At 39.8% G+C, this 18,500-nt stretch overlaps 1 protein-coding gene across 6 annotated transcripts in view; it reads left to right on the top strand.

Annotated features, from left to right (window-relative positions):
- MCM10 (minichromosome maintenance 10 replication initiation factor) overlaps positions 1–11,773 on the top strand; it is a 41,315-nt gene extending 29,542 nt beyond the window's left edge. For 5 of the 6 annotated variants that reach the window (XM_059711221.1, XM_059711216.1, XM_059711242.1 and 2 more), the window contains 4 exons: positions 5,239–5,352; positions 7,802–7,947; positions 11,193–11,235; positions 11,326–11,773. In XM_059711221.1, coding sequence (XP_059567204.1) covers positions 5,239–5,352; positions 7,802–7,947; positions 11,193–11,235; positions 11,326–11,409 — 387 coding nt within the window. In that variant the 3' untranslated portion in view covers positions 11,410–11,773. Of the gene's footprint in view, positions 1–5,238; positions 5,353–7,801; positions 7,948–11,192; positions 11,236–11,325 lie in introns of those variants that run through there. The other variant, XM_059711234.1, reaches the window with a different exon arrangement.
- The last annotated feature ends 6,727 nt before the right edge of the window (positions 11,774–18,500 follow it).

The raw sequence follows: 18,500 nt of genomic DNA, 5'->3' as shown, positions 1-18,500 counted from the left end.
CATTTATGATGATGTTATCACTTAACTAGTTGAATTTTATTGAAATATTAATATCTTAAATGTAATGTAAAAAAGAAAAAGGGAAATATTTATATTAAAAATATGTATTTTATTATGTAAGTACATGGACACAACACCCTAGAAGAAATATTGAAGTATGAAGTAGAGTATTAGATTTATAAGTGTTGTAAATATTTGAGACAGATTTTAAGGAAGACTCATAGAGATGTGTTTTCTTAGTAACTTAAATTCCATGGGCCTGTTTCTTTCAAAATGGGATTTTTTTTTTTTTTATTAAAGTATTACAAAGGGTATTACATATGTGTCCATTTTTTCCCCCCACCCTAGACAGTCCCCTAGCCTCCCCTATCCCCCGGTGTCTTATGTCTATTGGTTATGCTTATATGCATGCATACAAGTCCTTCGGTTGATCTCTTACCCCCCTACCTCCTGCACCCCCACCCTCCCCGGCCTTCCCGCTGCAGTTTGACAATCGGTTTGAGGCAGCTCTGCCTCTGTATCTATTATTGTTCAAAAGTTTATAATGGTCTCTATTATCCATGAATGAGTGAGATCATGTGGTATTTTTCCTTCATTGACTGGCTTATTTCACTTAGCATAATGCTCTCCAGTTCCATCCATGCTGTTGCAAATGGTAAGAGTTCCTTCCTTTATAGAGCAGCATAGTATTCCATCGTGTAGATGTACCACAGTTTTCTAATCCATTCATCTACTGATGGGCACTTAGGCTGTTTCCAGATCTTAGCTATGGTGAATTGTGCTGCTATGAACATAGGGGTGCATATATCCTTTCTGATTGGTGTTTCCGGTTTCTTGGGATATATTCCTAGAAGTGGGATCACAGGGTCAAATGGGAGTTCCATTTTCAGTTTTTTGAGGAAACTCCATACTGTCTTCCATAGTGGCTGCACCAGTCTGCATTCCCACCAGCAGTGCACAAGTGTTCCTTTTTCTCCACATCCTCTCCAGCACTTGTCGTTTGTTGATTTGTTGATGATAGCCAATCTGACAGGTGTGAGATGGTACCTCATTGTTGTTTTGATTTGCATCTCTCGGATGATTAGTGACTTTGAGCATGTTTTCATATGTCTCTTGGCTTTCTGAATGTCCTCTTTTGAAAGGTGTCTATTTAGGTCCTTTGCCCATTTTTTGATTGGATTGTTTATCTTCCTTTTGTTAAGTTGTATGAGTTCCCTATAAATTTTGGAGATTAGGCCCTTATCAGATATGTCATTGGCAAATACGTTTTCCCACACAGTGGGTTTTCTCGTTGTTTTGTTGATGTGCAGAAGCTTTTTATTTTGATGTAGTCCCATTTGTTCATTTTCTCTTTCGTTTCAAGTGCCCTAGAAGTTGTATCAGTGAAGAAATTGCTTCGGCATATGTCTGAGATTTTGTTGCCTTTGGATTCTTCTAGAATTTTTATGGTTTCCTGTCGTACATTTAAGTCCTTTATCCATTTTGAGTTTATTTTTGTGTATGGTGTAAGTTGGTGGTCTAGTTTCATTTTCTTGCATATATCTGTCCAATTTTCCCAACACCATTTATTGAAGAGACTATCTTGGCTCCATTGTATGTTCTTGCCTCCTTTGTCAAATATTAATTGAGCATATTGGTTCGGGCCGATTTCTGGGCTCTCTATTCTATTCCATTGATCTGTATGCCTATTCTTGTGCCAGTACCAGGCAGTTTTGAGAACAGTGGCTTTGTAATACATCTTGATATCTGGTATTGAGATCCCACCTACTTTGTTCTTTTTCAGGATTGCTGCAGCTATTCGGGGTCTTTTTTTATTCCAGATGAATTTTTGGAGAGTTCGTTCTAGATCTCTGAAGTATGCTGTTGGTATTTTAATGGGAAGTGCGTTGAATTTATAGATTGCTTTGGGTAGTATGGACATTTTAATGATGTTGATTCTACCAATCCATGAACACGGTATGTTCTTCCATCTGTTTATGTCTTCCTCTATATCTTTTTTCAACGTCCTGTAGTTTTCTGAGTAGAGGTCTTTTACCTCTTTAGTTAAGTTTATTCCTAGGTAGCTTAATTTTTTTGGTGCGATGGTAAACGGGATTGTTTTTATAATCTCTCTTTCTGAAAGTTCACTATTGGTGTATAGAAATGCCTCAGATTTCTTGGGGTTAATTTTGTATCCTGCTACATTGCCAAATTCATGTATTAAGTCTAGTAGCTTTTTGATGGAGTCTCTAGGGTTTTGTATGTATAATATCATGTCGTCTGCAAATAAGGACAGTTTTACTTCCTCTTTTCCAATTTGGATGCCTTTTATTTCTTCTTCTTGCCTAATTGCAATGGCTAACACTTCCAGTACTATGTTGAACAGGAGTGGTGAGAGGGGGCATCCCTGTCTTGTTCCTGTTCTTAGGGGAAATGGTGTTAGTTTTTGTCCGTTGAGTATGATGCTGGCTGTGGGCCTGTCATATATGGCTTTTATTATGTTGAGGTATGATCCTTCTACTCCCACCTTGCTGAGAGTTTTTATCAAAAATGGGTGTTGAATTTTGTCAAATGCTTTCTCTGCATCAATTGATATGACCATGTGGTTTTTTTCTTTCAGTTTGTTTATGTGATGTATCACGTTTATTGATTTGCGGATATTGTACCATCCTTGCATCCCTGGGATAAATCCAACTTGGTCATGGTGTATGATCTTTCTGATGTACTGCTGGATCCGATTTGCTAAGATTTTGTTGAGGATTTTGGCATCTATGTTCATGAGGGATATTGGCCTGTAATTCTCTTTCATTGTGTTGTCTTTACCTGGTTTTGGTATTAGGGTGATGCTGGCTTCATAGAATGAGCTTGGAAGTGTTCCTTCCTCTTGAATTTTTTGTAGTAGTCTGAGGAGGATAGGTTTTAGGTCTTCCTTGAATGTTTGGTAAAACTCCCCTGTGAAGCCGTCTGGTCCGGGGCTTTTGTTTGATGGAAGCTTTTTGATAACTGCTTCAATTTCTTCCATAGTTATTGGCCTGTTGAGATTTTTAGATTCTTCCTGATTGAGTTTTGGAATGTTGTATTTTTCTAGGAATTTGTCCATTTCCTCCAGGTTGTCTAGTTTGTTGGAGTAGAGCTGTCCATAGTATTTTTTAACAATCATTTGTATTTCTGTGGGGTCTGTTGTTATTTCGCCTCTATCGTTTCTGATTTTATTTATTTGGGTCCTCTCTCTTTGCTTCTTGGTGAATCTGGCTAGAGGTTTGTCAATCTTGTTTATCCTTTCAAAGAACCAGCTCTTTGTTTCATTGATTTTCTGTATTGTTTTTTTGGTCTCTATGTCATTTATTTCTGCTCTAATCTTTATTATCTCCTTCCTTCTGCTCACTCTGGGGTTTTCTTGTTGCTCTCTTTCTAAATCTTTGAGTTGTAGAGTTAGGTGATTTACTACCATTTTTTCTTGTTTTTTGAGATAGGCCTGTAGCGCTATAAACTTCCCTCTCAGGACTGCTTTCATTGTGTCCCATAGGTTTTGGATTGTTGTGTTTTCATTATCATTAGTTTCCAGGATGTTTTTAATTTCTTCTTTGATCTCATTGGTAACCCAGTCAATGTTTAATAGCATGCTATTCAGCTTCCAGGTGTTTGAGTATTTTGGGTTGTTTTTATTGTAGTTTATTTCTAGTATTATGCCATCGTGGTCTGCGAAGATGCTTTTTATGATTTCAATCTTCTTGAATTTGGGGATACTTTGCTTGTGACCCAATATGTGGTCTATTTTTGAAAAAAAACTAAAATGGTGAATAATCCTGGGAAACTTTTGAAAACACCAATGTGCAGTTGTCCCTCCATGTACATAAGAGTTGCCTAAATGCACTCTTAGAATATTCAGTGTATATTAAAACCATGCACACATATTGTAGGGTTTGATATAAAGCAGTTAGGTTCAATGGTGATAATCGGATTTTCATCCACATGTCCCAAAGAACATTCAGGAAAGCCCTTTGTTGTATGGGGGACTGTTCTGTGCATTGCAGATGGCGTAGCAGCCTTGGCCCCTGCTGATAGCAAGGGTAGCAATTATTGAGATAACAAAAAAGTGTTCCCACAGATTTTCTTTTTTTATATATTTTATTGATTTTTACAGAGAGAAAGGGAGAGGGATAGAGAGTTAGGAACATCAATGAGAGAGAAACATCAATCAGCTGCCTCCTGCAAGCCCCCTATTGGGGATCAAGCCAGCAACCAAGATCCATGCCCTTGACCGGAATCGAACCCGAAACCTTCCTTCAGTCCCAAGGCCGATCGATGCTCTCTATCCACTGAGACAAACCGATTTAAGGCCCACAGATTTTCAAATGTCCTCTTGGGGGCACTAATCACCCCCATTTAGTGCCACTACTCTAAATAATCTGCTATTCTTTTGATTAGCAAATGACTAACAAGAAGGTTATATATCATATCTTTTTTTCTGGATTTGAAATTAGGAAAGATGCTCAAATGACTGTAGAGCTGAACTTCTTTCCTGTTGTGGCCACCAAAGACCCTGGGACTTTATGTCTTAGCTGCACTAACTCCAGACCTGTGACCACATTCTACTGTAACTATCTCACTGCTGCCCTAACCGGTTTGGCTCAGTGGATAGAGCATCGGTCTGCGGACTGAAGGGTCCCAGTTTGATTCCAGTCAAGGACCATGTACCTTGGTAATGGGCACATCCCCAGGGGGTATGCAGGAGGCAGCTGATCAATGTTTCTCTCTCATCGATGTTTCTAACTCTCTTCCTCTCTGTAAAAAAATCAATAAAATATATGTATTTTTAAAAAATATCTCATTGCCCCCATATCTCCTCCCTGTTGTTCCAAACAGGCAGGATTGCTCCTAACAAGTACTTGGTCTGGAGAAGAGTATAGAATAGGGTGGGCTGTCATTGCTGGGGAGGCATTGAGTACCTTCCATAGCTGGAGTCTGTATTGGGATAGTAGGACTAGTTCCTTTCTGGTGCACACTTGACATGGTAACACTGTTAGTAATGGTAGTATTTTAAGTTTGTATTTAGTGTTTTAAAAATCACATGCTCTTGTACCCTTTTTTTGCATGTCAAGAACTTGTGTCTACTTATAATCATCTCTTGGTTTGCATTTACCAAGCTATTATCAAGTGGTCCTCATTGACAGGAAGTTTGTTCCATTCTATTATTGAACTGTTGTCTGAGTATATGTTGGATTTGGTAAAGGTCTCCTGTATGCCTTGCCATTTCAGGCCGAGGCTGAGCTGCAAGAACTCTATTTTGAGCCACTGGTGAAAAAAGAACAAATGGAAGAAAAGATGAGAAACATCAAAGAAGTGAAATGTCGAGTGGTGACATGCAAGACGGTGAGTGCAGGAGTACGGTCTGACTGTGGGCCCGATGTTGTGCTGCTGTGACTCAGCGGAACATGGTGATCTATGGGATGTGGGGCCATATCTTATGACCAGAATCTTGCTTAAGCCATTTATTTACACTGGAAACAAAACTGTTACGATAGCCCAGGAGCTGGCTTTATGCCCACTGTCCAGTGAGCTCTGATAAGGGGGCGCATTTGTAGTGACGTTTTCTTCTCATTTGACCTCAGCTCCCAGTTTTGCAGACGAGCCTTTAACGTCTCTTCTCCTTTGCCCATTGAACCCAAGTTATTACGTGTTTCTCAAGTTTCTCATACATCCTCAGATCACAGCTCCTGGGACCTTGGTTGAACAACTTGATCTGGGATATCATGATATGACCAATTACTGTTGTCTCTTTCTACTCAGGGCTTAACTTACTAAATTGAATCCCAAGGTAGTGTGAATTGTATTATTGTCTATGTTTGCAGAATTTTTATCCTAAGTCTGTGAGAAAATAATAAATTCCCTATTTCTCAGCATTAATTTAAAAATGACTCCCCACCCCATCCTGGCCAGGTGGCTTAGTGGGTTAGAGTGTTGTTCCCATAAGCCAAGGTTGCAGGGTCAGTCCCCAATCAGGGCACATATAAGAATCAACCAATGAATGCATGAATAGGTGGAACAACAAGTCAATGTTTCTTTCTCTTTCTCTAAAAAAAAAAAAAAAAAATCAAATTTTTAATAAACTGGCTCCCAAAAAAGCTCTTGTTGAGCACTATATTATATCATTACCAGTCATTTTCTCCCTGCCTGCTAGTCAGCCTTATTTGCATGTAAGAGGAGGAAGAGGCTTAGCTTACCAAAAACAATTTTTTATTATCTTTATTCTTTCTAAAGCCTTAGATGTTCCTTCACATTTAGGAAGTGGCCCTGAAACAGCCACAACTAAAAGGGCTTCCTTAAGAAAGTTCAGACCTTGGAAAATAAGTGAAGGTTTTACCTCAGATGACAGCTTTTACTCTGACAAAGTGGCAAACCTAAGGACATAGCTGATTTATTAGTTTCCTGTTTCTGCTCTTAACAAATGCCCACTGATGTGGTAGCTTAAAACAGATTTATTGCCCAGCCAACGTGGCTCAGTGTTTGAGCATCAACTTATGAACCAGGAGGTCATGGTTCGATTCCTGGTCAGGGCACATGCCTGGGTTTCGGGCTTGATCCCTAGTGTGGGGTATGCAGGAGGCAGCCCATCAATGATTCTCTCTCATCATCAATGTTTCTCTCTCCCTCTCCCTTCCTCTCTGAAATCAATAAAAATATATTTAAAAAACAAACACACAAATTTATTACCTTACAGTTCTGTAGGTCAGACGTCTGTGTAGGTTTAACAGGGCTAAAGTCCAGGGCTGTATTCCTTTCTGGAGACTCTAGGGGAGAAACCATTTCCTTGCCTTTCCTGGCTTTGAGATCCCACCCATATTCCTTGGTTTGTGACCTCTTCCTTCCTCTTCAAAGCCATCCATGGCAGGTTGGACCCTCTCATGGCATCACTCAAACCTCCTTTCCTTTGTCTCACTTCCACTTTTGAGAACCTCTTGTGATTCCTTTGGGCCCACCTACATAATCCAGGATAACCTCCCTATCTTAAAGTCACCTGGTAGGTGTGTACATCTTTGTGTGGGGTGAGCATTATTCTGCCTACGACAGCGGGCATATCACTCTGCTCTGCACTTTTTTTTTTTCTTTTTTATCTTAGAGAAACATCAATGGGTTGCCTCCCATACACAGCCCAATCAGGGATCGAACCTGCAACCTAGGTATGTGGATATGTGCCCTGACTAGGAATCAATCCTGCAACCTTCACAAGACCCCACTCCAACCATCTGAGCCAGGGCTGCTCTGCACTTGTTGAGGTTGTCAAAAGTCTGGAATTATTTATCTAGACTCAGTGTAATTAGCAGAAATTAACATTGTACTATCCCAGCATCTTTTTTGAGCTTCAGCCACCATTTCTTATTCTCTTCCGTCCTGTTGAGAATCAAAATTAAGTGAATTATTTAATATCTGTCTTGGTTTTGCTACTTAAAAAAATTGGAGTAGTAAGCTTATATCCTTTCAGAGGCCTTGTAAGAGAAAGTGACCAAGCTGCTGACCCACTTCCTCAGTGGGCTCCGTGCCTCAGTGTCCCATAACCGGGGACTGCAGTGAGCCCAGGACAGCCCAGCCCAGGCTATTGAGAGGCGTCCAGTATTTTTCTTCCCCGACCTTCCTGTTGTCTCAATGTCACAAGATTATTGTGTGCTTAGTACCTGACTAAATCACAGGGCTCATGGCAACTGAAAGATAAGGTGGTCACTCCACTAACAAGTACCTGGATCATGACAGGAGGACAGATTGCTGTCGTAGCTCACAGGTTTCTCCTACAAAGCTCTTGACCGCGTGTGTTGGTTTTATGCAGTGTGCCTATACCCACTTCAAGCCTTTGGAGACCTGCATCAGCGAGCAGCATGACTACCATTGGCACGACGGCATAAAAAGGTTTTTCAAGTGTCCCTGTGGAAACAGATGCATCTCCCTTGACAGGCTTCCCAAAAAGCATTGCAGGTATGAGGACTGCCTGGAGTGTCTTGGCCCATCTGGACTTCTCGAACCCTTTTTTCAATTCTTACGTGATGCTGTCCCATTGTAACACTGGACAATCCTTTGTGAGAGTCAAGCCTTATTTCCGTGCCTTCTTACAGCTCCTCAGAGAAGGGATCCTGCCCTCTTCACTGCTTTATCCCCAATACACATTGCCTGACCTCTCGTACAGCGGTCGCCAACTGGTGGTCCGTTAGGTCCGAAAGGTTAGCAACCGCTGCTCTAGTAGGTCCTCAGAAACATTTGTTGAATCAATCAATGAAGTATGGATAAGGTGGGTTGGGGAATATGTGTATTTGCTGAGGGCTAGGAGATGGGATTATTTCCCTCTACTCTTAAGGAGGTTTCTTTTTATTTTTCGGGGGACTTCAGATATAGAGACAGCTATTATTGTGTTGGGTGTTATTCACATAGAACACACCGTAAATACACCCTCTGGAGTTCAGGGTGGCTGATCACACGCAGCTTGTAGTACACCATCACTGGTCCATTTGGTGCTCACCCTATGTATCTACCATCACATGTGCTGCATAATCGAATGTTAGTCATGACATGGTATCTGTCATAATGCCATGGCCACCATGTCTTCCCGTGTTTGTGGTGATGCTGGTGTATAAACAGACCTATGTTGCCAGTCATTTCCCTCTAAGTAGTCCTGCTCTAGCAGTCTAAAGTGTAGTTAAATATATTTCCTAATGTCCCTAATGATTGCCTTTTGGACTCAAGGGTTAGTAATGTTTAATTTCTAAATATGTAGGATTGATTTTCATTATTATTAATTTCTAACTTTATTACATGGTTCTTAAAAGACATAATCTTTGTATGATATTAATCCTTTGGAATTTGAGGCAATTTTAGGATCACCTTTAGTCTTCCCAAGAATATCTCACCAGAATATTCACACTACCTTTTTGTTTCTTGTTTGGTTTTTGTTCTTATTTCCTGAAACCCATGCTTTACTACTTCAGGTTATCCCAGGTCTGATTTGGGAGGAAGGGGACTTGAACTGAACTTCATACTAATTCATCATCTTGTCAGGAGCTGATTTGTGAATTGTTCATTCTAGATCATTGTTTTAAGTAGCTAGGTATATATTACTCAACTTCTCCAAAATATTGTGACAACAGCTTTTGTAAAACATTTGAGTACAGAGAAATTCTGTTCATTAAGGATAAGCAGTTAAGTACAGCTCACAGATGGAAGCACAAGATGCCTTTTTGGCTTCCAGGTGACGCTGTTATTTTTGTAAGAGTAGCTGCTTTCTCTGGTCTTTTTCTCTTGTCAATTCTAGATCTAGAGCAGAAGTGGGTAGATACTTTCTGTAAAAGGCCAGATAGTAAATATATTACGCTTTGCAAAGAGGCCACATGGTCTGTTTCACAACTACTCAGCTTTGCTATTGTGGCTCTGTTCAAATCAAACTTTATTTACAAAAACAAGTACAGGCTGGATTTGGCCCATGGTTTGAATTTTTTTGCTGACCCCTGACTAGAACTGTCATTTTCTTTCTTTTTTTCTTTCTTTTTTTTTTTTAGTAATACTAGTATCATCTAACTTTGTTTTGTATTGGTCTCAGCCTATCAATAACCAATGGTATGGCTGGACCAGCCCTAGTAGTTCTTACTATGATTGTAAGCTGCCCTTCAGCAATAACTATTAGGGAACTCTGAAAAGATACAGGTTTATTACTTATCAGACCTAAATATTACACAGCACACCTGGAGCCACACAGCAAGGTCCCTGTGGAAAGCCTGGAGACAGAGCACACTGGTCTGGGGTCCTGCTTTTATTGGGGTTAAGGGTGGGGCCTGGGGTTTCCAAGGCTCACTATTGATGGGTTTAAAACGTAAGAGGAGGAATTTAAAGCACAGGAAAAGAAAACAAGTAGCCCAAATGGTCATTTTTTAAATTAAGAGATCTCTAAACCAAAGGAATCTCAATGTGGGGAGGCCGGCAGCTGGGCTGGCAATGTGTTTGTTGAGTTAGCCATCTTTAAAGTGGATGCCGCTTTGAAATAGCAATCAAAGCTTCAGTCAGGCACTTGTATTACAAAAAGAAAAGAAAAGGCAAATGCCACGGCTTCCACTACAAAACTAGATAGAGAAGAAGAATGAGGCAGATAAGGCAGTCCCCTATGCCCCAGACCCGAGTGTAAGACATTTCTATGTTTTCTCTGTATTTCTTTTCTGTTCCTCTCTTTCTTCCCCAGAGTAAATTCTACAGAAGATAAACTTTCCTCATAGTAGCCACATCCCTTCTCAGGGTTGGGACTCATCCGCCAAGTTAAAAAAGGAGAACAAGCATCTTTAGGCCCCTTGAGCAATAAGAGAGTGACCCTGTTTGGGTTATGAAAAAGGAGGAAAGATTATTCAGACCAGAAAAAGATCAATCATTTTATTAGTATTATTATCATTATTATTAATTATTTTATTTTTTTAAATATATTTTATTGACTTTTTTACAGAGAGGAAAGGAAAGGGATAGAGAGTTAGAAACATCGATGAGAGAGAAACATCGATCAGCTGCCTCTGCACAACCCCTACTGGGGATGTGCCCGCAACCAAGGTACATGCCTTGACTGGAATCGAACCTGGGACCCTTTAGTCCGCAGGCTGACGCTCTATCCACTGAGCCAAACCGGTTAGGGCAAGTATTATTGATTTCAGAGAGGAAGGGAGAGGGAGAGAGAGAGAGAAACATCAATGATGAGAGAGAATCATTGATGGGCTGCCTCCTGCACACCCTACACGGGATCGAGCCTGCAACTCAGGCACATGCCCTGACCAGGAATCAAACCATGACCTCCTGGTTCATAGGTCGATGCTCAACCACTGAGCCATGCTGACTGGTCAAGATTAATTCTTTTTTATCCCAATCTTTTAGTTACAGAAAAAGAGACAGGAGTCGGGTAAGCCTTAGGCTAGCTTCCTAAATCCCAGTGTCATCTTAGTGACTGTCAGTAGGAACCACGGTTGCATTCATCACCTACCATGTGCACAAGTCTGCCATTCTATCATTAGAAATTCCATTTCTGATGTATCTGGCTTATTACAGAGTTGAAGACCATTTCTGAAATGATTTGAGTGTGTATTTTCAGTAGCATTTGACCATAGCCTGTAATATGAGTGTCACCTTGATCAGCTTCTGCCTGATCTGTATGTGTGTGGGTCCATATCTGACTGCTGAGTAAATCTCCTCTTCTATTTCAGTAACTGTGGTCTCTTCAAATGGGAGCGGGACAGAATGCTAAAGGTAGGTATGGCATTTATAAGATGACTGATTTTAGTGACCCATGCAAATAATGTTGACCCATTTCTTATGAAACTACTTTTATTTTTCTAGGAAAAGACAGGTCCAAAAATAGGAGGAGAAACTCTGTTACCAAGAGGAGAAGAACATGCCAAATTCCTAAATAGCCTTAAATAGCCCTGACTTCTGACAGATACCCACAACCTACATTGCTTCTTGTGGTTTTGGGAAAGCAAGGATTGGTTCTGTGTGTCCCAGGTTCCTGATTGACACAGTCAAAACAAGTGCTGGTTAAGCCTACAAGCTTTGCCTACATACTCCCCTTCATTGTGTTGATTAAACACCAAATTTAACATTAACCTATAATTGGAAAATCAAGTTATCTTTTTCTTCTGTGTTCTTAGTACCGATGGCCACATTCATACAAATTTTTGCCCCAAAACTGTAAGGTAAATTGAGATTCTGTGTTTCTTTATCTCTTGGGTTATAGAGTGTGCAGTATCACTTCTTTATCGCAATAAAGTTCTGGTTTTTATATGGACACAGAGGCAAAAGAATTAACTTAGCTTACCCCAGACAAGTCGCTTAAATTCTGGGCTTCAGTTTCCTTACCTGTAAAAGGAGGAAAGTTGGACTGACTGATCTTGAAATGTGTCTTTTAGCACTCATATTCTATAAATATATAACTTTTTTTCATCTAGATAATTATGATCCTTGCCCTTGATTTAGCGATATAGTTTTGATATACTGATATTATAAGCCAGGTTCCTTCTTTCTGTTACATTACCTCTGTTTTGGTTTTTTTGTTGGTTTGTTTTAATTTATTAAGTCACCGAACCACTGGCATTTCAAGTCCTGTCTGTATGGCTCTCTGCCCATACCATATTGTGGAGCTTTGAATGCAAATACCTAAAAATCTCATTTAAAAAAGCCATTTAAAGAAGCTGAAACCTTTAACCAAAATGAATGCAACATTTGAGAAGCTATGAAGCATAACTGAAAAACAGAAGCATCCCATAAATGGAGTTTGGGATTTGCACATGTACTTTATTATATTCATCAAAAATTATAGTTCAAGCTCTGGCAAATTATCATCAGAAAATCCCATTTAGGGGAGTCCTCTGCCTGTGCAACCTGGCTTTCCAAATACCATTTGACCCAAATGAATGCTAATATCACTTAAAGATCAGGTAAATTGGTAGGATTATTGTATTGGGATTTGAGCTCTCGCTCGAAGTAGATTAGGCTTCCCCAAGATGGTGTTATGGTAGGAACATTACAATTATGGGAGGTGATTGTGGAAGATGGTTGATTTAGGTATATAAGAGTCAAATAAAATTCATCAAACTGTGTGTGGGTAAAAGGTGCTATGTCTGCCTTTGTGCTTCCCCCTAAGATCATACTCTAATAACTATGTTTTTAGGAGTACTTTATTTCCAGGAGGTACTGGGTTTTCAGTTTTAACTAACAATAAAGTGCTTAATTCTTAATTAGAACTAAAACCACTTGAAACTGGTATTTTTAATGGCTTGCTTGGAGATGATTTGTCCCATGAACTTAGAACAGAGCTCTGTTCTTGTAATGGTCACAATTGAGCAGCTGCGTAGACCTTGAACTCCAGGTTGCTTGTTGAGAAATTCCCTTCCTATGTGAGAACATGTTCTTGTTTGAAACAAGGGCACCCAAGTCCATATTCACTTGAATCTTGTATGTGAGTAGTGTGATATTCTTATAAAGATTGATGGTGAGCTGAATCTGACGGCTTCCTTTTTTAAAGTTTGATTTTAAGTTTTAAAATATAAATATGATTGAAAAATATAATAATGACGCCCTAGCCAGTTTGGCTCAGTGGATAGAGTATCAGCCTGCGGACTGAAGGGTCCCGGGTTCAATTCTGGTGAAGGGCACATGCCCAGGTTGAGGGCTCAATCCCCAGTAGGGGGCGTGCAGGAGGCAGCCTATCAATGATTCTCATCATTGATGTTTCTCTCTCTCTCTTCCTCTAATTGAATGACTAAGTTACAGTAGATCTTGGGGAGTTTTCATTTGAGGTGGTTGTGTGTGTGCATGCGCCCGCTTAAAATATTCAGGAACTTGAAGTGGTACATGCGCTGCCAGGGCGACTTGTTTGGATTGAAAATAGGATTAATCAGTGAGATCAATCTTTTAATCCTGCCCTCTTTATCAACATGTAATAAATGCTTTCATATAAAACCAAAGTGTGTGTTTAATTTTTCTTACCTTGTCATTGCCAGTGTAGGGCTTATTGTATAATCATGGGCCATCAAAACAGGTTCAGTACACAGAACAAAACTGGCTGTGTCCTACATGGAGAAATGTGGAGAAAGTGATCTTCACAATAGATTATTTTTCTTTTTTTCTTCTTTTTTCTTTTTGCCTTTTTCTGTTTGGAGGAAATAAGTGACTTTTAAAGAAAATCATCTTTCTTTTGAGTTTTGTCAAAATAAATGAAACACATTTTCTCTTCTGAATCACAAAAGGAAAACAAGTAATTTAGGAAATGATACAGAATAGTAATGATAGGTGTGGAATCTGCCCCAAAGAGAACTGAAAACAAAAGTCTTGACTTTTAAAAATTTTCAGGTTTTCAACTTTTAAAATCATTACACATTGGCTAATGCGTACAGCAAAGTTTGCAGTTCCTAAATTGGACTTTTGTGTAGAAATAGATGATGATACAAGTAAAGCTTGATGTTTATAACATTAAATTTCCGATAACATTAATTTTTTAAAATGAGAGTAAGTCTGTCACAGCAGCCATCTATAAGTAATTCAGACATCTCTGATCTCATGTGGAGATTTGGAAACAACACAGCTCTCAAGAAGGATGGGTGGCTCAAAAAATGAAATTCTATATTTGCCATTATTGAGGAAAGAAGATAATACACCTAAAGAAAATAATACACAAAAGAGGAAGAAATCAGCCCATTCAAGTTGACAGCAGTTTGAAAAACCTGTGGTACACTAGATAGCACTTTTCAGCACTGCTTGGGGGCCATTTGAAACAGCAAAAGCTCAAAAATGTGAGGAATGTCACAAAAAGGATATTTGTTTAAGGTAGCTGAACAAGAATGATGCTTTGTTTGACCTCAGCTGGGATCGTGTGTTAGGCAAGTCAAAATTTTTGTTGCTCTGCACCTGTACGTGTCCATCAGTGACCACAAAAGTACCATAAGTACTGATTCTGGAGTTACAAATAAAAGTTAGCAATTAGGTAAGACCACAGATAATTAGGAGTGTCCCCATTTTGCAGATTAGGAAATTGGTTAAGTGATTTGAAAATTATGGGTTGAAACTAAGATTGGAACCAAGTCTATAGTAATATTGCACAAGCAAAGACTTCTGTGTTGCTACTTTTTTTAAAAAAATTAATAAATCTTTATTGTTCAGATTATTACAGATGTTCCTCTTTTTTCCCCCCATAACTCCCCTCCACCTGGGTCCCACCCCACCCCATGCCCTTACCTCCCACCACTGTCCTCATCCATAGGTGTAAGATTTTTGTCCAATCTCTTCCCGTACCCGCCACACTCCCTTCCCCCCAAGAATTGTCAGTTCACTCCCTTTCTATGCCCCTGCTTCTATTATATTCCAGTTTATTCTGACTTAATTTTTAGGTTCACTTGTTGATAGGTATTTATTTGTTGTCACTTTATTGTTCATAGATTTTATCTTTACCTTTTTCTTCTTCTTCCTCTTAAAGAATATCCTTCAGCATTTCATATAATCCTGGTTTGGTGGTGATGAACTCCTTTAGCTTTTTCTTATCTGTGAAGCTCTTTATCTGACCTTCAATTCTACATGATAGCTTTGCTGGGTAGAGTAATCTTGGTTGTAGGTTCTTGCTATTCATCACTTTGAATATTTCTTGCCACTCCCTTCTGGCCTGAATGGTTTCTGTTGAGAGATCAGCTGACAGTCGTATGGGTACTCCCTTGTAGGTAACTGACTGTTTTTCTCTTGCTGCTTTTAAGATTCTCTCTTTATCTTTAGCTCTTGGCATTTTAATTATGATGTGTCTTGGTGTGATCCTGTTTGGATTCCTCTTGTTTGGGGTTCTCTGCGCTTCCTGGACTTGTAAGTCTATTTCTTTCAAAAGGTAGGGGAAGTTTTCTGTCATGATTTCTTCTAATAGGCTTTCAGTATCTTGTTCTCTATCTTCTTCTGGCACCCCGATAATTCAGATGTTGGTACGCTTGAAGTTGTCCCAGAGGCTCCTTACACTATCTTCATATTTTTGGATCTTTTTTTCATTTTGCCTTTCTGGTTGGGTGTTTTTTGCTTCTTCATATTTCAGATCTTTGACTTGATTCTTGGGATCCTCTAGTCTGCTGTTGGATGTCTGTATATTACTTTTAATTTCAGTCAGTGTATGTTTAATTTCTGACTGGTCCTTTTCCATTTTTTGGCATTCTCATTAAGATCCTTGAAGGTCTCACTAAGTTCCTCAGAGGTTCGTAGAAGATTCTTGAGTAACCTTATAACTGTGGTTTTGAACTCTATGTCCTCCATTAGTTTGCTTTCCTCCATTTCTTTCATTTGTGACATGTTTCTTTGTCTTCACATTTTTGGCTGACTGCGAGGACCCACTGTGTCTACAGTGGAAGAACTGCTGTGCTGGAGACACTGTTATGGGGTAGGACTTGCTTCAGTGGGGCTTTGGTGCTCACTGAGTCTGCCTCTTGAGTGTGTCCCTTATGGATGTGAGGAGTTGAAATCTGGTATCTGACCAGGGGTACCCTGGCTCCTGGCTCTCCAAGTCAACCGCTGTGTGAGTCCACCCAGCAGGAGCTACAGCAATATCAGCAGATTTCTCCTTTTGTTTGGAATTTGGAAGTTTTGGAGCTCTCTAACCCAGCTGCAGTTAGATTAGGCTGCAAAAGCTGAGGTGATTCCTTTGCACCTCTGAGCACAGCTTGGAAGGGGATGTAAATTGAGTGGGGCGGGTTCTCAGAGAATCACCAGGGCAGAGCGACTGTCTGTCATCAGCATGTCTGCAACTCCTTATGTCTCTGCGACTCCACGTCTCTGCAGTTCCCCGCCCCCACAGCAACAATGATCCCTGCAAGCAGCTCTGCGAAAAAGCCCCCCCTCACTTTCCAAACCGCTGCAAGATAGTCCAGTTTCTCCCCGTAGGAGTCTGGGACCTCAGAATCTCGCCTTAAATGAGCTCAGTGTGTTGGAGAGCTTGTAGCCCTTTCCGATCGAAAAAAACCGCACACCAAGGTGCAGCCGCCTCGCGCGCCTTCGTACCTCTGTTCTTGGTGCCTCTGCGCCTCCTACCCGGTCTCAATGCGCTTCTTTCCTTCTAATTGTAGAACTTCCACTCGGCCAGCTTTCCCATGGTTCTGGATGATAGCTGTTTTGTCTTATAGTTGTAATTTCAGTGTTGTTGTGGGAGGCAGCACTCACAGGTTTATACCTTATGCTGCCATCTTGGTTCTCTGTTGCTACTTTTTAAAATTAATTAAGGTCTGAATTTCAAACAGTAAAAGGCATGCATCTTAATTGTACAGTTCACTAAATTTTGACAAATAGGTACATCATATAACCATTGCCATAAGCAAGATAGAAGATATTTCCATCACCCCAGAAGGTTGCCTCATGCCACTTCCCAGTCCACACTCCATGTCCCTAGCCATCACTGGTCTGTTGTCATTATAATTTAGATCTGTCTTTTCTGGAGTTTCATATAAATTGAAATCATATCTGGCTTTTTTCACTTAGTAATGTATTTTTTAAATTGATTTCACAGAGAGGGATAGAAACAACAATGATGAAAAAGAATCATTGATCAACTGCCTCCTGCATGCCTCCTACTGTTGTCGAGCCTGCAATCTGGGCATGTGCCCTGACCGGGAATCGAACCATGACCTGGTTCATAACGATGCTCAACCACTGAACCACACTAGCCAGACTAGCATAGTATTTTTGAAGTTCTTGAATATATCAGCAATTCGTTCTTTATTGTTGAGTATTTCACTGTGGATATGCCCCCAATAAATGTGTTTGGGTTGGATTGTTTCCACTATGCGGCTGATATGAGTAAAGCTGCTACCAATGTTAGGTCTTTCTGTGACTATGTGTTTTCATTTCTCATGAAAATAGGAGTGGGATTTCTGAGTCAGCTGCTAAGTGTGTGTTTAGATTTGTAAGAAACTGGTAAACTATATTCCAAAGTAATTGTCCCATTTTACATACCCACTGGTAATGTATGAGAGTTCCATTTCTCCACATCCTCACCAGTATTTGATAGGCATTTTAATTTTAACCATCCTGATAGGTGCATGGTAACATGAAATTGTAGTTTAATTTGCATTATTAGAGTGTGAAAATTAGTGAGAACTTGTCTAAATATTTTTCACCTTTGTTTTACACATTAAATAAGTGTTTTTGTCAGGCACTTCCCCTCAAACATTACCATTCTTGTAGGAGGCTTTTTATCTGAGAAAGCTTTTTGAAAACTGCTTAAATATAAATTATACAGATTTTTTAATGGTAGAAAATTTGTTTAATAGTAAAGTAGGCATTATTGGTCAAAAATGAATTTTGAAGTTTAAAAAATAAAAATGGAAAAAGTATAGCTAGATACCTAGATGTGCACAGATCACTGAAGAATACTCAAGACTCGGGAATGACTGTTTCCTTTGGGAGACAGGGGAAGGACACTTCCTTTTCATCCTTTACATTGTTTAAACTTTGTATACATTCAAAATATTTTTAATTTAAAATATCAAAATAATGTGAAAAGTGGGCAAACCTTTAAAAAGTGTTAGAACAGTCCTAGCTAGTTTTGCTCAGTTGATAGAGCATCCTTTGGCCTGCGGACTGAAGGGTCCCAGATTTGATTCCAGTCAAGGGCATGTTCCCCGGGTTGCGGGCTCGATCCCCAGTACGGGGCGTGCAGAAGGCAGCCAAAGAACATGATAAGATCACAGAGTGTAGCAGAATTACTCTGTGAACAAGATCCTCTATATTTAACCAATTTGCTTTGGAACAAATCCCTTAAAACAGGGGTCCTCAAACTACGGCCTGCGGGCCACATGCAAATACAAATATTGTATTTGTTCCCGTTTTGTTTTTTTTACTTCAAAATAAGATATGTGCAGTGTGCATAGGAATTTTTTCATAGTTTTTTTTTTTTTTAACTATAGTCCGGCCCTCCAACGGTCTGAGGGACAGTGAACTGGCCCCCTGTTTAAAAAGTTTGAGGACCCCTGCCTTAAGAACTTTCAAATTATGAAAAC

Source organism: Myotis daubentonii, chromosome 1, assembly GCF_963259705.1.
Source record: "Myotis daubentonii chromosome 1, mMyoDau2.1, whole genome shotgun sequence".
In the NCBI taxonomy this organism is placed as follows: domain Eukaryota; kingdom Metazoa; phylum Chordata; class Mammalia; order Chiroptera; family Vespertilionidae; genus Myotis; species Myotis daubentonii.
Note: the sequence above shows the minus strand (reverse complement) of the source record. Positions and strands in the feature narration are given on the sequence as shown.